General features: G+C 35.1%; 4 protein-coding genes across 6 annotated transcripts; 2 read left to right on the top strand and 2 right to left on the bottom strand.

Annotated features, from left to right (window-relative positions):
• Window positions 1-20: 20 nt before the first annotated feature.
• On the top strand, window positions 21-8,427 carry LOC106176305 (alpha-mannosidase 2). 3 transcript variants are annotated; one of them, XM_087004771.1, is made up of 3 exons: window positions 21-110; window positions 2,698-2,812; window positions 3,448-8,427. In XM_087004771.1, exon 3 carries the CDS (start codon window positions 3,564-3,566, stop codon window positions 6,921-6,923), a length of 3,360 nt encoding a protein of 1,119 aa, XP_086860897.1. In that variant the 5' UTR covers window positions 21-110; window positions 2,698-2,812; window positions 3,448-3,563; the 3' UTR covers window positions 6,924-8,427. The 3 variants fall into 3 exon arrangements, with proteins under 3 accessions (XP_086860897.1, XP_086860898.1, XP_013414093.2); XM_013558639.2 differs by lacking the exon at window positions 21-110 and adding an exon at window positions 2,246-2,412; XM_087004772.1 differs by lacking the exon at window positions 2,698-2,812 and having other exon boundaries at window positions 46-110.
• Window positions 8,428-8,928: 501 nt separating this feature from the next.
• On the bottom strand, window positions 8,929-13,293 carry LOC106176294 (radial spoke head protein 4 homolog A-like). Its single transcript, XM_013558623.2, has 9 exons — window positions 12,997-13,293; window positions 12,466-12,655; window positions 11,963-12,299; window positions 11,105-11,218; window positions 10,873-10,970; window positions 10,462-10,606; window positions 10,151-10,260; window positions 9,743-10,002; window positions 8,929-9,511 (listed from the first exon to the last, which is right to left on the bottom strand). Exons 1-9 carry the CDS (start codon window positions 13,107-13,109, stop codon window positions 9,283-9,285), a joined length of 1,596 nt encoding a protein of 531 aa, XP_013414077.1. The 5' UTR covers window positions 13,110-13,293; the 3' UTR covers window positions 8,929-9,282.
• A 22-nt stretch (window positions 13,294-13,315) lies between these two features.
• LOC106176293 (uncharacterized) lies at window positions 13,316-18,629 on the top strand. The gene is made up of 8 exons (XM_013558619.2): window positions 13,316-13,379; window positions 13,657-13,746; window positions 14,417-14,911; window positions 15,140-15,400; window positions 15,836-16,034; window positions 16,357-16,523; window positions 16,799-16,860; window positions 17,015-18,629. The coding sequence occupies exons 2-8, from the start codon at window positions 13,662-13,664 to the stop codon at window positions 17,417-17,419; spliced, it is 1,674 nt and encodes a 557-aa protein (XP_013414073.2). The 5' UTR covers window positions 13,316-13,379; window positions 13,657-13,661; the 3' UTR covers window positions 17,420-18,629.
• LOC106178722 (coiled-coil domain-containing protein 42 homolog) lies at window positions 18,626-22,663 on the bottom strand. The gene is made up of 8 exons (XM_013562020.2): window positions 22,491-22,663; window positions 21,852-22,074; window positions 21,309-21,466; window positions 21,081-21,163; window positions 20,722-20,831; window positions 20,386-20,556; window positions 20,020-20,136; window positions 18,626-19,734 (listed from the first exon to the last, which is right to left on the bottom strand). Exons 1-8 carry the CDS (start codon window positions 22,562-22,564, stop codon window positions 19,594-19,596), a joined length of 1,077 nt encoding a protein of 358 aa, XP_013417474.2. The 5' UTR covers window positions 22,565-22,663; the 3' UTR covers window positions 18,626-19,593.

The following is a 22,663-nucleotide window of genomic DNA, read 5'->3' as shown; positions in this document are numbered from 1 at the left end:
AAATCTAGCCAAGACAAGCTGTGCTCACTGCGCCCTCTATTCAATAAATAAAGAACTAAGCCAAGCGGTTCGTGCCAAGCCGCTTGTTCGGTGTTGTGGGCTGATTAAATGTAAGTCTCAAGAAAGAAAAAACGAGGCTGAAAAGCTTTTTGTTAACGTTTAATTCATTGATGAATGCTCTAGAGAGAGATCGTTAGATGTCGCAGTCTGAGATAAGGTTAAAAAGGTTAAACAGGCGTGCGATCCGCCAGTGATCGTTCACTGCTTGCGAGTGCCTTTCCCAGTCACCCTGCATGGGTTTGAGAGCGCTGACCACATTACGCTGCTGAAACTTTTTGTAATTGTTTCACTGAATTGTAGCTTGTAATAGATTAAGATTCTTAGGTTCAGGGTACACCCAGCTGAGTACATTTGCTAATTTAAGTGTATCAGAACACTGGAACAGTTTGGGGATGTCATCGCCATATAAATTGATTGATATAGCTATCTAATATCTGTCCATACAGCTGTGTGGTGGGTCAGCCTTATTAAAAGACGCATTGCTCTAGGCTTAAAAACTGTGTTGACCAGACTCCATAAATGAAATAACAACACAAACCAGTGTCAGACCGTAGAATAGGTGATGAACAGCATATTTCGGTAATTTTTTTATGCCCAAGTTTAATGCTGATAACATGTAACTGTAACAGCTAGCTAGGCTGCTTAGTTTTTTTAATGAACTTTTGTGTGGAGGTAACCAAAAGTAAGTGCTTAAAGAAAAGATGGTTAAAATTAGCAAATGGATCTTTGAAAACATTAATTGCCAGAGTAGAATTAAATGTTCTTACATTTTATTGGTGAATTAGTAAATGTGTATGTGTTGATATATATATATATGTGCAAAATATGATCAGATGCACTTTTGTGAGGTATGTGTATATACATGTATATAAAGGCATACAGTAGTAGGTGATCATAACAAAATCATTGTATACTATGATGCAAAACATGTACGGTCATATATGTTTTTCATAGTGAACTTGAGCCCTGTACCCCTAACTAGCTTGATTCCATTTTCACCTATTTTAATATTTATTCTTTGATTAACTGAGATTAGAAAGTTTGTTTATTGAGGTTTACATGCCTCTTTCCATTGAAGAGATTCATTTCATAAAAGGGTGGTTTTTCAGATTGCATTTCCCTTATTAATGTATCTGTGAAAAACATAAAGTTATAGATGCAAGTTAATACCTGTGACTGTTAGATTTTTTTTTTTTTTTTTTGGGGGGGGGATGTTGGTAAACATGGAATTTTAAGCAAGGAAGCCCATTCAGCCAGTTAATTTTTCAAAAAGGGTGAATTTAGTGGTCCAACATTGCAATTTGTCTATAAATGATTTGACAAAAGAGCTTTTGATTTGATTTGATTTTTCTTCTGAATTGTATTTATCACATGATGATTCTAAAAAAAAATGGCAAAATCAATTTTTTTGTTATTCCTTATATTAATGCATTTGGGGATAAAGGAGTTTTTATTCAGACCAGTGAATCCTGACTCGAACTAGTAGTTTTTAAAAAACTGGCAGTTCAAATATCCAGTAAGCTGAAAAGTTTATGGCACATTGTTAGACTATATAACTATTCAAACTTGCCAATTTTCGAAAAGGTAAGGATGGTCCATAATTTGATAATTTTTGAAAAGAAAAGAGAAAAAAAAGTGACATATTTATCTTATAGAACCAGGTGTTTAAATTGCCTCACTGGCCTCAAATTAAGTGGAAATTTATTTGGAAGTTTTATCAGTGATGTGAAATGATGGAGAGGAAATGTACTCTTATAAAGATTTATAGCACTGGAATTTGAATGTTATCAAGGCTGCAGGAAGATAGAGCTCTTAAAGTAAAGTCAAATTATGTATCCACGTCATACACAGAAACAAAGATGAATTTTGGGTATGATTTAATTACTTACGGGTAAAATGCAAAGTTACATATTTATTGTAAAAAGAGGGTTGGAATTTGAATTGAATACCTGTATGTTAAAGTTATTTTTACTTATTAGAGGAATTGAATGCCAAGGCTATTTTTGTAGTTAAGGCAAGCAAGCAATTCATTTCCTCAGTGCTCTACGTATACGCTCTTAACAAGGCTGTTACTGTACTGTGTAATCAAAATTTGAAAGCACACATTTTGTAATTTGAGTGCATTAACGACTGACGTGTGTTCTTGTTTACAAGATTTGGACAGATAATGGAATATTCAGGAATTTCATCTGGCCTAGATGCTCATCAGAGTTTTCTTTAACTCTATAAGAGATTTCCTGTGTAGATTTAACAAGATTGCTGTTTGATGTCAGAGACCTTTAATCAACACCCAGTTTGGCATTTTGAAGTTTTCCTAGTTCCTGTGAATATACTAGTACGAGGACCTATAAGGTGTGGATTATTTTAAGTATGAGCACATTAAACCTCAGGTGTGGGGATAGAGGTAGATAAGGTTACAAAGCACGCATTCATCAGATTAGTGAAATATTGCTCTTCCTGTAGTTCGGAACACAGGGACCCAGGGATACTGTCCATTACACTATCTAAGATGAAATGAGAAAAACTTTTCCCTTATTTTATGACTTAGTTCCTTAGAGTCAAGATTCAATGTGCCATCTATTGCAGAATTTATATCTTAAGAGGGAGCAGGACTTAAAGTGTCTTTCTCTGTTTTAGGAGCAAGTCAGGTCACAGTTAGGTTCTGTCTTTTCCAATGAGATGAAATATCTACCAACTGAGAAGTATTAAAGAAGCTATGGTATAAGTGCATATTTAAGGACCAATTAAGTAGGTAAGTGTTACCATGGAAATCTCCTCCAGGTGCTTGTTTCTTTTGCAGCTGATCATGTCGAAATGGATGTGCACATCAGCTGACAGCAAAATATCAATGTATTAACTATTTTGCACTGTGATTTTATTATTCTTTTGGAGTGAAAAAATGATAGAGCTCTCTCTCAATGTGATACATACCCAGTATAAGGAATGTCCCACTGATAAAAGCTTGAAACCAGGGTTATTCTTGTATTAAACAAACATTTAAATTTGACATAGAATAAGATAAATGGACGTTTGTTGGTTGTTTAATTCAAATGCCTGGAGAAGTGTTTCATGTTATAAATATGTGTACTTAAGTGCTTTGAGGAATGGACCTTGTTAAAGCTGGGAGAAGAGCCTGAGGAAAGTTCATATTCATCTGCAAATTAGAAAATTCTTTTTTAATGTCATTGGAAGTTTTTTTAATGCATACATTATGTTTTCCATTGCTCTGTGCGGTTATTTAACTTACATTATACTAGAGTTGTTGATGTTGTTGATATTTGATCTCGGAGGAATTTGATATACACATATAAGAGTCTCTTTTACATTATATTGAAAAATTGGGAAGTATGGCATTTAAAATAGATATATTGATTAATTTTTTTTCAGATATCATCATGTGAGAAAGAAATCGCAGGCACATAGAGTAACTATTTCCACCCAGTCCACCTTTTACCAAGAAAGGAAAAAAAGTACAGCATGAATCAAGGAGTAAGGAAAACTCTATGACCGGTTTCCATCTTGATCAAACAAAGATGTTCAAAATGAAGTTTTTCATCAGAATTGGAACTGGTATAGTGTTTGTGACTCTGATTTTGATATTTTACCTGTATTTTGGTAGAGAGGAAAGACTTCAACAACCAGAGATGCAAAAGAACCCAGATCTAAAACCTCCGTCCAAGACGGTCACCAAAACTCGTAAAACTGCCCTTTGGCCCCACAGTATAAGAAATTTGCATGTTATAAAAAGTCAAGAAGAGTGCAATTTTGCTGAGAAAAAACCTGCCAGAACAGACTTTACTTCAATTGGAATTTATGAAGACATTAAAAGTTTCACATATGTCTTTGAAGATCAAGATGTTATGTCCAAAATCAAAGAAAAATTCCCAGATTCATATACTGAACCCTTGAAGGTAATTTTCATACCACATTCACACAATGACCCAGGATGGCTGGACACAATAGAAGGATACTTTTCACACAACACCCGAAAAATTCTGAATTATATGGTAGTGAAGCTTAAAGAATATCCGGAATTCAGATTTGTTTGGTCAGAAACGGTGTTTCTTGCAATGTGGTGGAGTGAAATTGGGGAAGGCATGAAAGAAGATGTCAGAGATTTAATCAAAGAAGGGCGTCTTGAAATTTTGAATGGTGGTTGGGTGGTGCCTGATGAAGCTACAACAACCTACTTTGCCTATGTTGACCAACTGATAGAAGGACATCAGTGGTTGGAACAGAACATTGGCGTGAAGCCAAACAATACCTGGGCCATTGATCCGTTTGGGTACTCAGCCACCATGCCTTATATTCATAAAAATACTGGTTTTCAAAACATGGCAATCATGAGGATTAATGCCAATGTGAAGTCCTACCTGAGAGATAAGCAAGGATTAGAGTTTCAGTGGAGACAACAGTGGGATGCAAATGGGGAACATGATATTTTCACTCATGTTTTTCCTTATCAGCTCTACAGCATCAAACATTCTTGTGGACCAAATGTGTACACTTGCCTCATATTTGACTTCAGGAACATACCTGGAGAATTCAGCGAAGTCAAGGTTAATCCTCTGACGGATGAAACCATAGAAGAGAAAGCGAAACTTGCAGTTAGCCAGTACAGAATGAAATCCCAACATTATCGCCATAATGTCATCTTTGTGCCAATAGGGGATGATTTCAGATACAACCATCTTGTGGAATGGGACCAGCAATATCAAAATTATAAAAAATTGATTGATTTTGTGAATTCAAAAGAAAACTGGAATGTCAAGATGCAATTTGGAACCCTTAATGATTACTTTGAAGCCTTGAGGAATTCAAAGAACTCAGAAATTCAGATACCAGAAACTTTTCCTTCCTTCTCTGGTGACTTCTATAGCTACACTGACAGAAATAATGAATACTGGACTGGTTACTTTACGAGCAGACCCTATGACAAAGTTTTATCAAGAAAACTGGAATCGTCTTTGAGGGCTGCTGAAATTTTGAACACCCTAGCAGTAATGTACGCAGCACAGAATACTGTGCAGTTTGATACGCTAAATGACAATCTCAGATATCTCGTCAATGCTCGTCAGTTGCTGGGCCTCTTTCAACACCATGATGCTATCACGGGGACAGAAAGAGCAGCTGTTGTGGTGGATTATGAATTCAGGTTGTCACAGGCTTTGTCTGACACAGAAGTCGCCATGTTGAACTCCGCTTTATTCCTTTTGAGCCAAGGGGATGTTGGAATTCACAGCAAACTGCCTCTGAGTTTTGCAGAGTTTAGGGATTTCACATCAGAATTGCATTTAGAAACAACTATTCCCAACCCACTGGATAAACTATCCATATTGCCAGTTTCCGAAAGTAAATCTCAAGTAGTTGTCTACAATTCTCTCCCACAAAGACGACAAGAAGTTTTAAGACTTGTTGTTAACCAAAGACATGTCATAGTGAAAAATTCAAAGGGAGTAACAATTCCCAGCCAGATTAACCCACATTGGATTAATCTGTCCGTCTACAGCAATGACAGATTTGAATTAGTGTTTGTTGTGGACATCCAGCCCTTAGGCATGGAAATATATACAGTAGCTAGTCAGGAAGCAGAGGGGAAGTATTTGACCAATGCAGTTGTGAAACTTTATAATTTCAAAGAGAGAAATAACAGGAAATCTAATGAGGATGGGGTTTTTGATGTAGAGTATATGGATAGAGATGTTAGTAAGAATATTACTTTTGAAAATGACCACTTTTGTGCAAACTTTAAAGAAGCAACTGGAATGCTTCAAGGTATCACGCTGAATGCGGTTGCTACAGAATTTGTGATAGATGTAGGATTTTTAGCATATACATCACAAGGAAGTGGTGCATATATATTTCTTCCAGCTTGGAAAAATGCCGAGCCATTGTTTAAAGGGACAGTGCCAGTTCGGGTCATTAGAGGACCCATTGTTTCTGAAATACATGTTGTGCATGATGTAGTAATACATGTTGTTAGAGTATACCATGACCAAATTTTAGCCAGCAGAGGTTTAGAAATAGTGAACAAAGTAGATATCAAACGCTTAGATGATAGAGAAATCATTATGCGACTTTCTACTGAAATCCAGAATAATGAAAAAAATGTGTATTCAGATTTGAATGGATTCCAGATGATTCAGCGAAAGTTCTTCCAGAAGTTACCTGCAGGCGCTAACTATTACCCAATGACTAGCATTGCTTATATTGAGGATGACCAGTATAGACTCTCGCTCCTCTCAGGGCAGTCTCAAGGGGTTGCTGCTAGTCAATATGCTGGCCGCCTGGAAGTCATGCTGGACAGGAAACTTCACTATGATGACGCCAGGGGTATGGGCGAAGGCTTAAATGATAATAAACCTACTCAAAGTAGGTTCTTTCTCCTTTTAGAAACTGCTGGAGATATTTCCAAGCACAGTCAACAGAATAGCTTGTCATATCCATCTTTGATTAGTCATTCCATTTCAGAGGTCCTGAATAACAGGTTGTATATGTTTGTAGTCAATAATAATGAGGCAGCTAACATAGCAGTTCATCAGTTTGTTCCTCTCTCCAAGTCATTTCCATGTGATATTTCTCTTGTGAACCTACGTAGCTTGGTCACTGTTGATCGGAATTTCAATGGCACTGCTGTCTTACTTAAAAGAAAAGGGTTCGAATGCAGATACCCAGAAGATGGGCTAAGTTGTACAACTTCTAGTGGACAGATTTCTCTTAAAAAGATATTTAAATTTTGGAAGCCTGTCGAGTTTAGAGAAGTGACTCTATCATACATGCATTCTAAGTCTGAGCTAAGTTATCAGCAGGACATCCATATAGAGCCAATGGAACTGAAGGCTTATTTTGTAAAGCATCAGTGAGGTATTAGCAGAGGCCAGTTTCACAAATAAATTTAAGTCTGAAAATTAGCCTAGTCTTTTACACCCCGTTTCCATAGATTTTTAGATCGATCTATCCCTGTGGGGAGTCTCACTAGATTACTGTCAGCTTGGCCGGCTTAAGCGTCTGTCCCGCCTGCTAAAAGCTGTAAGGGGGTAATTAACTATGGTGCCCGCTCGGCTGACTGCAGTTTAGCGTGAACCCCCAGGGAGTTAGGCCGATCTAAATCTTAATCTCTGGATCGATCTAAATCTCTGGGAAAGCACCCTTAGACCTTAATTTTGGCTTACTGCAATTCAAGACAAATCCATATTAGATCACTTCAATATAGTCTGAAACTGTGTTTCTTCTTCAAAAAAAGGTGCAATTTTTGATTCAGTTTTACTACTTCTACCACTACTACTACCACCGCCACCACTACTACTACTAAATCATCATGGATCAAAGTAAACTAAAATTTTTGTCTAAAAGCTATAACCAATTTTTGGGCTGAAGTTCTTTTATGAAACAGGCCCCAGTAGTACAAAATGGACACAAATTTATTCCTGCATTGTACACACCATTCTGTTTTAATCAGACTTGAATTGAAATTCCTATGGTTATATTTATTGTTGTATATATTATGTTTTAGAGTATTATAGAACCTATAGAGAAACAGTTATAGATAGAATGACTTGGTGTTTGTAAGCAGCTTGTCATACTAGTTTATTTTTATAGATTAAGGCAGCATTTAATTAAATATTGATGGCATAATAATTTGTCACAAGTTATTCTCCATGTGCCAAAACAGAGAGAAGTGTGCAATAGGATTTGAAAGCTAGCATCATTTATTTGACAACTGAAGATGATCCATTTCTTTATAAGAATGATGCATAGTATTTCTTTATTCAGCACAGTATACCTCATTTCATTCTGACCTGTATATATTTTAGTGATATTTTTGTGATATTGGTGCTGTAAAATTAATATGTCCAACCCATGCACTTTAGGCTTAGGTAGACATATATGTATGGAATATGATTAAAAATGTAATTCCATTATGGAAAAGGAAGAAAAAGTACATCTTTGTAATTTGTCACATGGACCCATGTAATAAGGCTGAAATTGCAGGCAGTATGTACCCTTGTTCAGCACATCAAATAATTTACTGCACTATGAAGAATTCCAAAAATTGCAATTCTGTTACAGCAAGGAAGTATTTTAACAAACTTCTGATATTGCTTTATGCCGGCCCAAATGTTTGCTTTGATGTTTAATGTAAAAGTGACGGCGCGTTCATTTGCCAGATTGGTTGAGGAGTAAAAAAAATCTTACAGCATTTAAATATTTTAATTTTGTATTATGGGCAAAGTTATAAACAGCACACCATAGTAGGCTGTAGAAGTAAATTTTGTGACTTGTTACATTAAGAGATAGCTATATGAATTGTATATACAATGCATTTATGTAGTTTTAATTGAATTTTAATAAATAATCAGCCCAGTACTTCTTTATTCTTGTTTCATCATTGACACACACGCACACACACATGCACGCACGCACTCTGTATGTGTCTGTATGTATTATGATCACTGTCCAGTCCTATAATTGGGTAGCTTTGTTTGATTAAAAAAAATTTCAGCATGTTGGGATTATTCTTGTAGCGGTTTTTGATTTGCTTTGCATGATATTTGACAATGTTCACTCCATAAGTGTCAAACCATTTTTTTTTTTTTTTGTTTTGTTTCACTTAAGTTGTTTAGAGTTGCTTTGTACTTTAGTAAGGCAAATTCCTTCTGAATATCAGCATGATTGAATGATTTTTGTGTTTTTTTAAAGTTTTTATTGTGTATTTTGGCAAAGTTCACCTCATAAATGCCAAACTATTTTTTTTATTTACTTTAAATGTACTGAGTGACTATGTATGTTATGTTATTGTATGTTATTTCGAAAATCATCATGATCAGAGTATTTTTTGCATATGTTAATGAAACACAATTTCCACTATTACAGAAAGAAAATATTATTACCAACACATTATTTACAAGAGTAACACTGAAGATCAGTTCTGCAGATATACAATAATTAAAGACAGCTTTTCTTTGGGTAACACGTAAGTATCTTATTGAACTTTTAGTCACACTTTTCTTCGTTAAAAGTTTGATTTTTTTTTCCAAAAAGAAAATTTTTTATCTTTCTCACTTGTCTTCAAACAAATGTACTGTTTTTTCCTTTAGTAGAAAGCCTGAAACTGAATTCCAATCGGTAGTGGTCTTAATGCCACTTGAACAGTTAAACAAGTAAAATACAACTAGAACTGCTTCTGTGAAAATGTTTATGAATTCCTTAGAAACCAACAGTCTAATCATCCTCCTCTTCCTCTTCCTCTGCTTCTTCCATTTCCTCGGCTGCCTCCTGGGCCTCCATCTGAGCCTGGCGGAGGGCCTCCTCTTCCTGTGGAGATGGATCTTCCCCCTCTGTGATCTCTGGACCACTTGAGTACTCCTCCATAGGGGCAGGGATGGGTGGGGGACTGTAATTGTCTGCTGCATACTTGTGGCCCCAGCCAACGTAAACATTTTCAAATTTCCTGTAAAAAATAAGATGTCCAGTTAATTGATATGTGTGTGCGTTTTTAAAGGACTTGAAAATAGGATGCATACAATGGGGAGGGGTAACTTAAATATAAAAATATTAAGTTATGTCAATTAAGTCTCTCATAATGATAACTGTATGACTCCACATATATGACTTCCAATAAACAGTAAATATATAACAGAAAATAATGAACACAGTTAAGTAACGATTGTGAACTACTTACTTGTTCACAGCAAAAGCAAAAGCTCCAGGCCACAAGTTTGACCTCATCAGTGAGATGGCATATTGTGGGACAAGATTGCTGGACAGCTTGGGGGTCCATGGGGGCATGCCTTCAACCTCCACATCCTCAGACAGAGGGGTAAGAAGGGGAGGACCTACTTCAGGCTCAGGTTCATCTGGTTCCTCTCGCTCTTCTTCTTCTTCTTCATCCTCAAAGTCATCCTCCTGCTTTTGCACAGTGTTGAACCATACGCAACGTCCCTGTAGGATGATATATTATATTTGATTATCATAATTATTTTTTGAATATTGTTTTTTATTTAAATTTGTTAATGTCTTGCTTTATCAAAAAATTCTGTAAATGAACATGTGAAGATAAAATGGGTCATCGAAAGTTAAAAAAGCTCACCTGTGGCAAAATGTGCATGACATGATGGACCCAGTTCTGGAGACCAGGATCTGCCAATTCTCTTACTGGGATCCCCTCATACTCCACGTTTTCAACAAAATTTTCACGTGCTGTAAAGAAAAATGCCAGGCAAATGTTCAAAAATTGTAAATAAAAAAAAAAAAAAAAAAAAAAAAAAACATTCCAAGATAATGACCTGGACTGATGCACAGCATTTTCTCAAATTTGATCCATCATATAAAATTGTTGAAGCCTAAAAGCTCATGTAAAATATTTTTCACATTTATACATATCACAAAGCAATGGTTTACCTGCTCCTTCTTCCTCTTCCTCCTCTTCTTCCTCATCAAACTGATAAAATCCAAGGGGTGAAATGTGTGTGCCAGCACTGATGCGAGAAATCTGGGCTCTCAAGTAATTAGCTTCATTTCCTGGGAATGGAGGATAGCTCACCACCTGCAACACAATTATATTGTAAATAGATATTTCTAAAACTTACAGAATACAAAAGACCACTCTGCAAAAATAATAAAATCAAATTGTAGACTGTTTGGTATCTAAACGTTCATACGCAATAGTAAAACAACAATGTAAAGTATTTTTTGGCTTAAGTATTTTCATTAACACTATCTCCTTTCAACAGATTTTCAGCAACAAAAAAAAAAAAAAAAATCAAATTTGTAACTTCAATCATCCTCTTTTAACTAAAGCATTCAACTTACAGGTGCATCCAGGCGTCCAGTGAGGAATTTCTTTATTTTTCTGGCACATGAAACCTGTGCTGGTGTAATTGGTGGAAGTTTGCTCCATGACTTCCCAGCTGAATCCAAAATAATCAGATAATTAGCATCAACTAGAAAAATCATTACAGAACTTAATTGCTATAGTGCTATTAAATGTGAAAAAGTAACATAGAAGCATAAATATTTGTGTGGTAAATCAGTAAGTACTTACGTTCATTGCAAACAAAGTATGTCTTCTTGTTTGTTCCAGATCTATTGGCTTCCTTTGGGACAACTGGGGGTGGTTTCCAATCTGGCTTTGGAATATCATCTTCTGCTCCTTCACCTACAATGTGTGAAATAGACATTTTGGGTTTTAATTGATGGCAAAATTGATAATTTAATCAGTCTTTAAAATATCTTCAAACATCTTTCAAAGCAGAGGTGACCTTGTGTAACATAGAGAAAAGCAATATCAAAGTAAGTCAGGTGGCCCGGGCCCATTTCCAAATCTTGTCTCAAGAATATACATGACAATTTGTCAGTTTTCCTAACAGAGAGCATTTGTCTAAAAAAAGAGAACTAAAACAGAAAAGAAAGAAAAACAATGTACACAATCAAACTGCAGCTAAAAAACTGTATTTGTCTTCATTAAAACAAAATCATTTCTTCATTTCCAATGTAAACAACAGAAATAATTTGCTCATCTTCACAACATGCTGCAAAATAAAATAACATGCAAAGCATGCATCCAAAGTTTACACACTGAAATAAAAATGTTTTTGATGAAGGAAGGGCAAATTATTCGTGCCACTCAAACAGCAGGCTGGATACCAAGCTGACCTGCAACCGTAGGCTCTCCATGGTTTTCTGGCGGGTTGATGACAACAGGGGGAAACATGTTTTTTCCCTTTTGCTTTTCTACATTATATAAGATTTAAAAGTTAAAACATATATATATGACCAAAAAAACATTTGATTACTTTTTTTACAATATCTTATGTTAGATGAAATAAACTGGTTGTCATAGATTTATTTTGTAGGTGTGTATGTGTGCGTTGTGTGTATGTAAAAATGTAAAGTGAATTACCTTCTTCCTCTCCTTCGCCTTCTTCCTTCTCATTTGCATCTTCTTCTTGTGCTTCTTCTTCCTCCTGCTCTTCCTCCTCTTCCTCTCCACCTTCTCTGTATTCAACTTCAGCGACAATATAATTTTGTTCTGTTCCATATATTTTCCCCCAGAATCTTGCATGTTGCAAAGGATGGTGATCTACTAAGTCTTTTAATGCAAGCCATATTCTATATGTTTCTTCCCTGCCTAATCCTATTCCACCTTGTTCAAAGTAAAATGCAAGTTCCATCAAATTAGGAAGAGGTGTGTCATTTTCCTCTTCTTGTTGGCCTTCTTCATCTTCACCACCCTGTTTCTGCAAGATGGGGAAAAAAATCAAAAACTAAGTCAAAAAGCATCATCAAAAAAGCACAAATTAATCAGATAACTTTTAAAGATCTTTAAGCAACAAAATAACAAATAAATATAAAATTTAAAATCATTTCACTATGAAAGTTTAATCAAAATAATTGATGTCTTACCTTAAAGAGCTTTTCTTGCACTTTAGCTAAAGTTACTTCAGTGGATTGGTCTATTTTATCTTGCACTGTGTCCACATCTGATGTAAATTTTGACCTCTTGGTTTCTTTGCTGATGTCTTCAAAGATGTCTACAACATTATCTGGTCTTTGATCTAAAACTTTTGTGAGTACACTGCTGATATGGTCATATCTAAAAACAATCAAAATATACAGATTTAGTATGAGATATAATATCCAAATTATGCAATTACATTGTAGATTTTTCATGAAGAGACAAACCACTTAAATGCTGGATTTTATGTAAAAGATTATTCCAATTTTTTAAAATAAAAGAAATTTAGTACCTTCATACGTACTCTCGGTTGTGCATTACTAATTGTGATCAGTATTTTCTAATTCCTATCAAGCAATGGCTGTCAACAAATGTACCCCAGTAACTAGAATACATTTTTGCGTACATTAATAAGTCTGATCCCACTTATCACGAAACTAAATTCAATATACCAAGCAAAAACCTTGCTTTATACTTACAAGTTATACCCTGTGCTTGTACTACATGTCAGAAGATAGGATTTAGCGTTGATAAATTCTTGCTCTTTTGGATTCAAGTTTAGCTCAGGGTTTGCTGGGACGGACTCCGTCATTTTGAATGAATCCTCCGATTTATCACAGATATTATTTAAATTTCTCTTATCTGGTAGATTTCCTCGAACCTCTCTGTCACCAATGTGCGGTAAAGATCGTTAAAAACAAATCAAACACGTCGAATAATGGAAAAATACGAGCAACTTTTAAATTCACATCTCACTCGTAACTCAGATGCTAGTTGCTATGATAAACATGGGTATCGACGGCCTTACGTCACTGAACAATGTGTGCGCAGAAAATGATGACGTAGCACTCAAGCACACTCGGTACGTCTTTCTGTGGGTTTGTTTATATTTCTTTTCATGAATCATTGTCTGATTAGCTGTGCTTTGTAAGGCTGCATTGCACTTTCTGATAAGGGCGTATATTCTTAAGTAAAGTGAGGTTTGAATTCGTTTAAAACCATGGTTTTGACAGGATAACAGTGAAATTTGAGATTTGCTTGTGACACTGCACAACTGCACTTACAGTTCCCTAAAGTAGAGAGCCTGTGACTCCTGCTACCCCACAGGTTAATGTTTGTCTCCTCTTCTACATTATTAGTTGAAATGCTTTCCAAGAAGTCTGCCAAAAATGTAAACGAGGGCGTGGTTGGAAAATATGTGAAGAGAGACACACCTCCAATATTGAGAAGTAAGTTATTTGATAAGTTTAGATTGTTAGAACTTTTTAACATTGTACTTGAAATTGCTGATATTGTATATATGATTTTACTCACATGATAGTTATCCAATATTGTATTTCTAAAAGTAAGCATCACAAGGAAATCTTTGGACTGTGTATGATAAAATAACCATACATTTACAGGTACCATTACGTGTAGTTAAATACATTTTATAGGCATTAATACATGTAATACTGTAGTAACACTGACACTGCACAAATTTTTAAACTATGCAAAGATATTTAAGTAAAACAGAACTTTTATTGTGGCAAATGACTACTGTGCTATGTAAAAAAAAGAACGTTTCTCAATGGAAAGCGTCTTTATTTGCACAGATCTTTACCATTACATACAACATTTTTTCACAAGTGCAATTTAGCTTTGTTTGGCACCAACTGTCAGTTCTTTGATAATTACTGTAAAAGTCAATAAATTTTGGGATAACTTTATCAAGGGCCATTTAGATAACTACATGTACATTTTAAACAACAAAATATACACATGTTAAAGTACTAGGATCAAGGATGTAAGGAAATGCTTTCATTTTCACCTGCAAATAAGAATAATTGATGTTGAATTTATTTCTCATCTGTTTGAAATGTAATAATTAATCAGTTATTTGCCATTGATTTTGTGCAGACTATCACACACCAGTGAGGCAAGGGACCAGTTTCCAGAAAAGAAGCAAGCAATCACAATCTTCATATATCCCACAACCACACATAGTGACTGCTCCCCCTCCAGTTAGGCCACCTCCAACTTCCAGCCATGTTTATTCTCCACATGCTGTTGCAGCATATCACCAAGCACGGCACCATTATGTGCCTTCAGCGCTCCCAAGGACTACATCTACAGGAGAACAGGGCATAAGCCATTCATTCCAGAACTTGCAGATTTCAAGTGTTCAGACACAAGGGCAGAATGTACTGGCTTCAAGTCAGCCTAACATAGCTAATATTGCAAGGACTCCTAGTTTTGGTGCTAAGGATGGACAGCCCTCTTTGAATAGGGCACACAGTTTTGGATCCCACGATGTGACAGGTGCTCCCTCCAGATCTCAAGGGTATAATAGTGCTGTGGAGCAGCAATTAGGATCGCATGCCCCTGGAATTGTGCAACATAAAGATGATATAGGTAATTACAAACTTAAGGGCTTTGGCTATTATATGTATGCATTGTACAGGTCAATTTGAACTTCAGTACATGAAAATGAAAATTGAAGAAACAATAATAATAATTTTAAAAAACTAAAAAGGTAGTAGTAGTAGTAGCAGTTGCAGTAGCAAATGCTGGAGAAATTTTCCAATTGCCAATTTAGGCAGCAACAACAAGAGTGCATTAATAATTTTTATGCTATTACAGACCATTCAGATATAAAACAGCATTACCAGCATCCCTCTGCACCAGAACTAATCAGCTTACAAAGTAATGATCAGTATCAGCAAATGTTTGATGAGAACTATCAGATCCAACAATATCACAGGCAAATTAGGAACCAGTACATGCAACAGAGTGAGCAAAAGCATATGGGACCAGTGCAAACAAATTTGACCAACTTTAGACAAGACAGCCGGCCAAGTGTCAGCAGTGCAAATGCTGCTGCTGCCTCAGTGGCTGCTTCAAGTTAGTATTTTGGTCATATTCAGAACCATTTGTCCAAATTTTATTAGAGAAAAAAAAAGAATGCCTAGTTCAATTAACCCCATAATAATCCTTGAGTAAAAGGATGAAAACTGAGATGCTTGGTCACTGATGTTTTTCAAGAAAGTGTTTTATTTATTCATGGTTCACTGTTGAAGTATATTTCATAAGTTCATGATGAAATGGATAAAGTAAGAAATTCCTTATGGTTGAACTCAAAGTATAAGTATGGTTACGTATAGTTGTGCAGTTTGTTCAGATATATTTCTTGACCACTGTCACTAATTCAGTTCCAGGGATGGTACTTGATATGTATACTACCTTGTCTCACCATTGATTCTACATTTGAAGAAGGGGTTAAAAATATCAATAGTTAAGTACACATGCTCTAAAATACTGTTATTCTTCATATGTAAGGTAATCACAGTGTGCTCCAGGCAGGTAGTGAGCCTGCTTTACCCCAGGGTTGGTCTGTAGACTGGACCATGAGAGGGAGAAAGTACTATATAGACCACAACACACAGACCACCCACTGGAGTCATCCCCTGGAGAAAGAAAGCTTGCCAACTGACTGGGAGAGAATAGAATCACAGGAACATGGGGTGTACTATGTGAAGTGAGTTACTGGCTTGATGCTTGGTGTCAGTTAGCTGGTTTTTCTTCCTGTGTTTATTCATTATTGCCATTTTCTTTTCCACATCTGAATTTGCTAGGTCTTTATGTGTTAACCCTATTGATCATACCTTTAATCATTTGAATGGTTGGTTAATGAGACAGTAATGTGACATTTCTTATTGTTTTATACACATACAGCTTATTTTGTCAATCTTCAAAGCACCTAAAAAGAATACAGACGAATGTTTTTAATCTAGTGACATTCCTATTGAGATAGAGCTCTAAAGATAAACTTAGCATTTATTTAGTGTAATTTTTTCCAGTCATACAACAAAGACGGCACAGTACTGGCATCCTGGTGCTCCCCCCTTGCCCCAATACAGCAGAGCTCCTCCTTATGTAAACCCCAATGCTCAATTGTCTCAGCAAGGAGCAGAACCCAGGCCACAGAGCAATGTTCTTGTGCCAGCCAATCCATACAACACCATGGGTAAGTTGGATAAAAAGTCAAAGGAAATATAGTATTCAATAGCACATATATATGTACACATACATAAGTACATGTATACATACGTATATATCTTAGAACCAACTCTGTTCTGAATCGAGGAATCAATGTAAATATGACTTTGAATAGTTTTGTTGACAAGTGAAAATTGTGTCGTGTGCAAATAGATTATAATTGATCAGTATCATTCGTTTGAAACGTATATGTTAATTTGATAGCTCACCTTAAAATAATTTGTGCTTTCTTTAATTGTTCAGAAATACCAGAATGGTTGTATGTATATTCAAAAGCACCATCAGAGCATGACCATAAGCTAAAGGTATGTTTTCTTTATTTTGAATGTGTATGTAGCTGGCAGAATTAAAATTGCAATTTCAATCTCACTAAATTTAAAATTTCAATCTTTTTCATGGACATTTAAATGATCACTTACATAGGTTTATATTATATAATCATTTCAACTCTGGTTTCAGTGGGAATTGTTTCGCCTGCCAGAGCTAGAAGCATATGATGCCATTCTCAATAGACTTTTCAAACAGGAGTTGGAAGAAATTGTCATGGGATATGAAGAATACAGGGGAGCATTACTAAAGGAAAGAAACAAAAAGACAATGGCAGAACATCTTCAGCAACAGCATCAGTTACAGTCACAGCAAAACCAACACTTGCAGCAACAACAATATACACAACAGCAACACCACACACAACAGCAACAACAGGCCATACAGCTACAACAACAACATCAGCCGCAACAACAACAACAGCAAGTGCAACAGGGCCTTCAACAAATACACCAACAGCAGCAACAGAAACCCAAAGATCCCACATCACAAACACATGCAGGAGTTGTGGGACAAAATATAGAAACTAAGGTGTGAGGATGTAATGAGCTATTGGATTATATTTACAGATGAAAAAAATACAGACAAAAACTTCCGATGGTTAATCAGTTGATCTAGACATGCTGTCAATATTTCATGTTGAATTATGGGATGAAGATTTCTTAGTTTTTTAAAAAGTATAGTTATACATCAATGTGAGTAATACAGGAGTGCTTGGTAATTGATGTATGCAGTAAGCAGGCATGAAACACTATAAATACTGTGATTTTTCATGTTCCCATATTCTTACTTTGAAATATCAGATTATACTAAAAAATTCAACCATCAATTTAGCATTCAACCTTTGAGAAATTTTTTTGTTGTGGAGAAGAACTTTTTATCAGCAGTTTTTAAATGTAGGATTCCCTCCATTCATAAGTTGTGTTGATATAAGTATTTAATCTAGAGGCTTTTTATAGGTAAATTATAAATTGTAGACTGTTTACAGTCACAAGCATTCCAAAGCATGGGATATAACAGATTTGGTTGTAGAATGATGAGGTTGTGGATCATTTTGGAAACATATCGCTGAACAAATTGTGTTGCATAATATCTTGATGTATTGGGGCTTTAGAGAAAGTTCCTTTCCTTGAAGTTTATGAGTAGTGAAAGATAAAATTTGCATTGAAATGACTAAATTCTTTGCTCTACACCTGTAAGTTGAAAATCAATTTCAGTTTTGCACAAGAGTGACAAAATTATTTGGTGAAAAGCATCTAAATGGAGAAATGGGAGTTGCCGTCATAAAACGGGCATAGGAATGAGGCCAAATTTGTGTTGCTTGATGTGATACTTAGGTCAAAGTAATTTAAGCAATTGTTGCACAGTGCTTCATTAGTAGGGAAGAGGGAGAACAGGTCTTTGTTTTTATAAGATCATATTAAGTAATTTTGCACTTTTTTTGAATTTTTAAAAATTTAATAGAAGTGTTGAATTTATTACATAAAATTAGATATCCAGTAAAGATTGTGAATGAATCTCTGGGAATCAAGTTGTGAAGATTTAGAAATGAGAGACAAACTCTTATGTTTGGAAAATATAAGCTTCTTAAATATAGGTAGCCGTTTCACGTGCATTATTTCAAAAACACTGGTTTGATCTTGTACTTGCATTTTAATTTTTACTGCATGCCTTTAGGCATTGTGTTTATGTATATACCAAGATCATAAATAAGGGGCTTTGAAAAATAAAGAAATCAAAGAGTAAATTTGATTTGATTTTATTATCAAAATTATCTTTTTATAACTAGATGCATATTTAGAATATATGCATAAAAAACAGGACCATGCAAACCTGCAAAATATCAAATCTAAATGAGTGATCAGTATAGCACCTACAGTATACAAGGCTTAGCAGGACTTCCACATCTCAGGTTTTCTGCATACATTTACTAAACATGGGATGCAGAAACCATCCTGTATGCCAAGAAATACAAAATTGCTTTTGGTGTTCATAACATGCTGAAGGATAATAATATTTTTCTGCGTAGTAAAGTGAAAAAAAGAGAAGAATTACAAAACTTTGCATATTTTTTAAGATGTATATCAAAATTTGCGTAGAGACATGATTTAAAGCACTACCGTCTGTAATTACCTGCTTTTGGCATGAGCCCAGGTCATATCACCCCTCACTTCTACAATACAGATAAACTGAACAAACAGATATTGATTAATCATTATCATAAAAATAATATTCAAGCTACTATCAGTGTTTTTGCAATGGATTATGTTTACACGTGCTAATATTGTGACTTTTCCCACATACTCTTGATACAGTGAACAATTTCAACAAAGTGCTTATAATGACACTTTCAACTTACAGTAGATTTTTTAACTCAGGAGAGAAACTTAAAACTCTGCTCACTGGTATGCTGCTCATTACCAGGTCCTGAATTCTTAACCTGTGTCTGCTTTGATCAATAATCAAAGATCAATGACAACAATTTGTGTGTCTAGACAGTCTAATGAGGTGTGTAGACAGAGACTATTTTTAAAATGTGTCATCTTGATCAATCTCAGATGGCTCAGAGGGGAAAAAATGGCAGATGAACTTCACTGGTCTCCATCCCCTTCCAAATATACAGTGCCTGTCACGTATAACTGCATTTTTTCACAGTACGAGAGTCACAGGGGAACGTATTGAAAGATCCTTTCAAGACTTAGAGGTGAACATTATGCAGCAAACATGACTTTAGGGGCATTTTTCTTTCTGCTCCAACTATGTCCACTACGGCCACTCTTTGTCCTCTGATCACCTTCTGACCCATCGGCACTGGCCATCTGGGCAACGTCTATCCTTTCCAACATATACTCCTGTGAATAAAAGAACGATTTCCAAAACTGACCATAGAGATAGTGATATCCTCATTGAGTCTACTACATAATTTTGTGTTATGAAATATTTAGGGAATTTAATAATTTGACATGAAGTATAAATTCATTCTCAATCATTTTGAACAAAATTGTCTGCCCCATATTTGAAATATTTATATCCGTTAGTAAATGAAAATCATTTGTTTCTAGAAGTATGCTCCCTAAAAATAAAAAAAGCATTCTCCCATAATAACAATCCCTTTTGTGATGTACAATATTCCTTACCTGGATTCTGTCTAGTTTTTCATCCAACATAATCCTTTCCACTGGAATGTCGGTTTCTTTGGTGCACTTGTTAGCTATGTTATTTATGGCCATCAGTATTTGTCCCAACTCAGATCGCTGAAAAATGTATCACTCAATTTAATTTGTTATGCAGCCCTTTTATAAGTTCAGTGCCCCAAATGATTCCACAACACTGCATATCAATTAGCATTTAATTTCTTTATGAACTCTATAATTCTGTAAAGGGAAACTAACATATTTCTTCTAAAGCATTTATGCACCACTTTTCATTCACAGCAAAGAATTACCAAAAGTGATTTACTGTGAAGAATACATAAAGAATATGCATATTTTTCTCATGCTTACCTGTTCCCTAAAGTCTCCTTTTCCCAAGATATAAGATTCCTCCAACTGTTTATTGCCATCCACCCGACCTTCTTGATGCTTTTGCATTTTAGACAATTCACTGTTTATAGAGAGCTTCATTTTATCATGCTCTTGCTTCAGTTGATCAAGGTGGTTTCTTAATTTTTCCAGCTGAAACAACAGAGGTCATTACTTTCAATAAATACTGTTCATTATTAATAATAATTGCTGATGAAATATAATCTTCACATACCAAGTTTCTCCACCTCCTTCTACATCCAGAAATGTAAAAATAGTTCACAATTACCTATCCTGACAGCTAATTAATAAACTCACCTCATCTGCTTTTTCCGAGACACCCTCAACAAGATCTTTATTGGTTTCATTCAAGGTTCTGTGTCTCATCATGAGACTGTTCACCATATTGTCTTGCATTTCAATATAATCTAAGACACAGAAATTAGCCATAAGCATCTTGAAAAATAATGGTGAAATATGTTTACAAGGAATATATATCTGATAATTATTTTTAATAATTTTTTAAGTGGCATTTATCTTTAATCAGTACAAAGTCAATTCAGTGAAATGTACTAGAAAAAGAAGTAGAATGTTTACAATAGCATACACTCCCAAGTATTCAGTGGCTGTGTGTTTGACTTTTTCATTGTGATCATCTTCTTTCCTTCTTTACTTACTTTCAGGCATGGCATCCACAACTCTCAATAAATACTGTTCAAATTTCTTTGTTTGGCTTATTCTTTTCTCTAAATATTTGTGCCTGAAACATACAAATGCATGGCTTTCATTCACTCAATCAGTCATTTCTTCAAAAATGTATGCATTTCTTTTGAGGAAGATGCCATTCTCTGATATGAAAAGATAAATATAATGGAAGATTTGCCAATCAAATATAATGTGCCTACCTTTGCTTAAGGTCTTCAAGTTGTTCCTGAAGCATTTCTAGCTCTCGTGTTCTCTGTTCCCTGAGCTTAACTTCATTCTGATATTTCTGAATTGCTCTCCTTCTTTTTGCTTCGTTTTCTTTAATAAATTTTTCATATTGGGAGACCTTTTCTTTCATCTGCAAGGGAAAAAAAGAATATGAATGTACACAGGTAACATATGGACTGTAGAACAAGACACAATGTAAACTTGTTGAAAATGATACTTTTTGATTCTATGATAACAAGTTTGTTGGTGATCTTACTAACAGTAATTTATTTCTTTGTAAGCATCCTGGAAAGTAATGAAGGCTTACAAAACAAATAGCAAAAATATTGAGATTTTTTTGTTATCTTCTTTTTGTTGAATAGTACATGATTTGTGCTTTTGTGAAATATAGGAGGGGGTATAATAAAATTTCCAATACAGGAAATTATCAAATCTGTGAGTTCATTGGTCAGACATATTGAATTACCACTCCACTGAGTTGAGATGATTAAAAGCAAGCTCTGAATGAACCTTACCTGCTGTTGTTTCTTTTGCACTTTGATTTGTCTTTCTGAACATGCTTGCATTCGTTCTTTAAACTCAGCACGTTTTGACAGAAGTTCTAAATGAACCTTGTCCACTTCAACCTCTTTTTTGAGAAGCAAAGTCTTTTGAAGAGTATTAATGCCAGTCTCAATAAGTTTGTCTGCAGATTCTTTGACAATGGGATATGCAGTGACATCTTCCTCGTCATAATCCCTGAAAATGAATAAAAAAAAGACATTAATTTTTTTGCACGAAAAATATACCTGTTAAAATAAAGAAAATGAGATATGACTTCACATTAAAAACTTAATTATTGTCATATTATATAAAGGTTTCACCTAAAATGTATAGTTTAATGCTAAACTGAATATGATAAACTGAAGTCTGAACCACGAGTACTGGTAGAATTAATAATTGGCAGTTTCTGTTTGTTCACTGCAGTTTTCCTTAGGTTAAAAAGAGATTTCAGACTACAATTTCTTTTGAAAGACACGCTATCGATTTAAATACCCACTCTGCAAACTCATTAGGGCAGATTTTCAACAATAGTAATCGATATTCAAGAACTCATTCACTGTGATTCAACTTTTCTAACCAACTGAACTGAAGACATTAACAGATTTTCCTACCTGTCTTGGAGCTGAGTGACGAAAACATTTTTCTTCTGATCCCCTAAATCTAATTTAAAAGTTCCAGCAGCCATTTTGGTGTCTTATAACTCCATGTATAAATAAGGTGCCACAGATCGTGTAATCCTTCTACAATCCAATATGGTAGTAGGTCATAACAACTTTATTCAAAT

Source organism: Lingula anatina, chromosome 2 (assembly GCF_051362555.1).
Source record: "Lingula anatina isolate TDL-2025a chromosome 2, LinAna3.0, whole genome shotgun sequence".
Lineage (NCBI taxonomy): Eukaryota > Metazoa > Brachiopoda > Lingulata > Lingulida > Lingulidae > Lingula > Lingula anatina.
Note: the sequence above shows the minus strand (reverse complement) of the source record. Positions and strands in the feature narration are given on the sequence as shown.

Coding starts and splice junctions, on each gene's coding strand:
- LOC106176305 (XM_087004771.1), top strand. CDS start 3,564: ATGACCGGTTTCCATCTTGATCAAACAAAGATGTTCAAAATGAAGTTT.
- LOC106176294 (XM_013558623.2), bottom strand. CDS start 13,109: ATGACGGAGTCCGTCCCAGCAAACCCTGAGCTAAACTTGAATCCAAAA. Junction 10,261..10,461: donor GGAAGAGGAAGAAGGAGCAG/GTAAACCATTGC, acceptor TTTTCTTTACAG/CACGTGAAAATTTTGTTGAA. Junction 10,003..10,150: donor TCATGCACATTTTGCCACAG/GTGAGCTTTTTT, acceptor ATCATCCTACAG/GGACGTTGCGTATGGTTCAA.
- LOC106176293 (XM_013558619.2), top strand. CDS start 13,662: ATGCTTTCCAAGAAGTCTGCCAAAAATGTAAACGAGGGCGTGGTTGGA. Junction 15,401..15,835: donor TGCCTCAGTGGCTGCTTCAA/GTTAGTATTTTG, acceptor TTCATATGTAAG/GTAATCACAGTGTGCTCCAG. Junction 16,861..17,014: donor AGCATGACCATAAGCTAAAG/GTATGTTTTCTT, acceptor CTCTGGTTTCAG/TGGGAATTGTTTCGCCTGCC.
- LOC106178722 (XM_013562020.2), bottom strand. CDS start 22,564: ATGGCTGCTGGAACTTTTAAATTAGATTTAGGGGATCAGAAGAAAAAT. Junction 20,832..21,080: donor TGTGGATGCCATGCCTGAAA/GTAAGTAAAGAA, acceptor TCTGTGTCTTAG/ATTATATTGAAATGCAAGAC. Junction 20,557..20,721: donor TCTCGGAAAAAGCAGATGAG/GTGAGTTTATTA, acceptor CTGTTGTTTCAG/CTGGAAAAATTAAGAAACCA.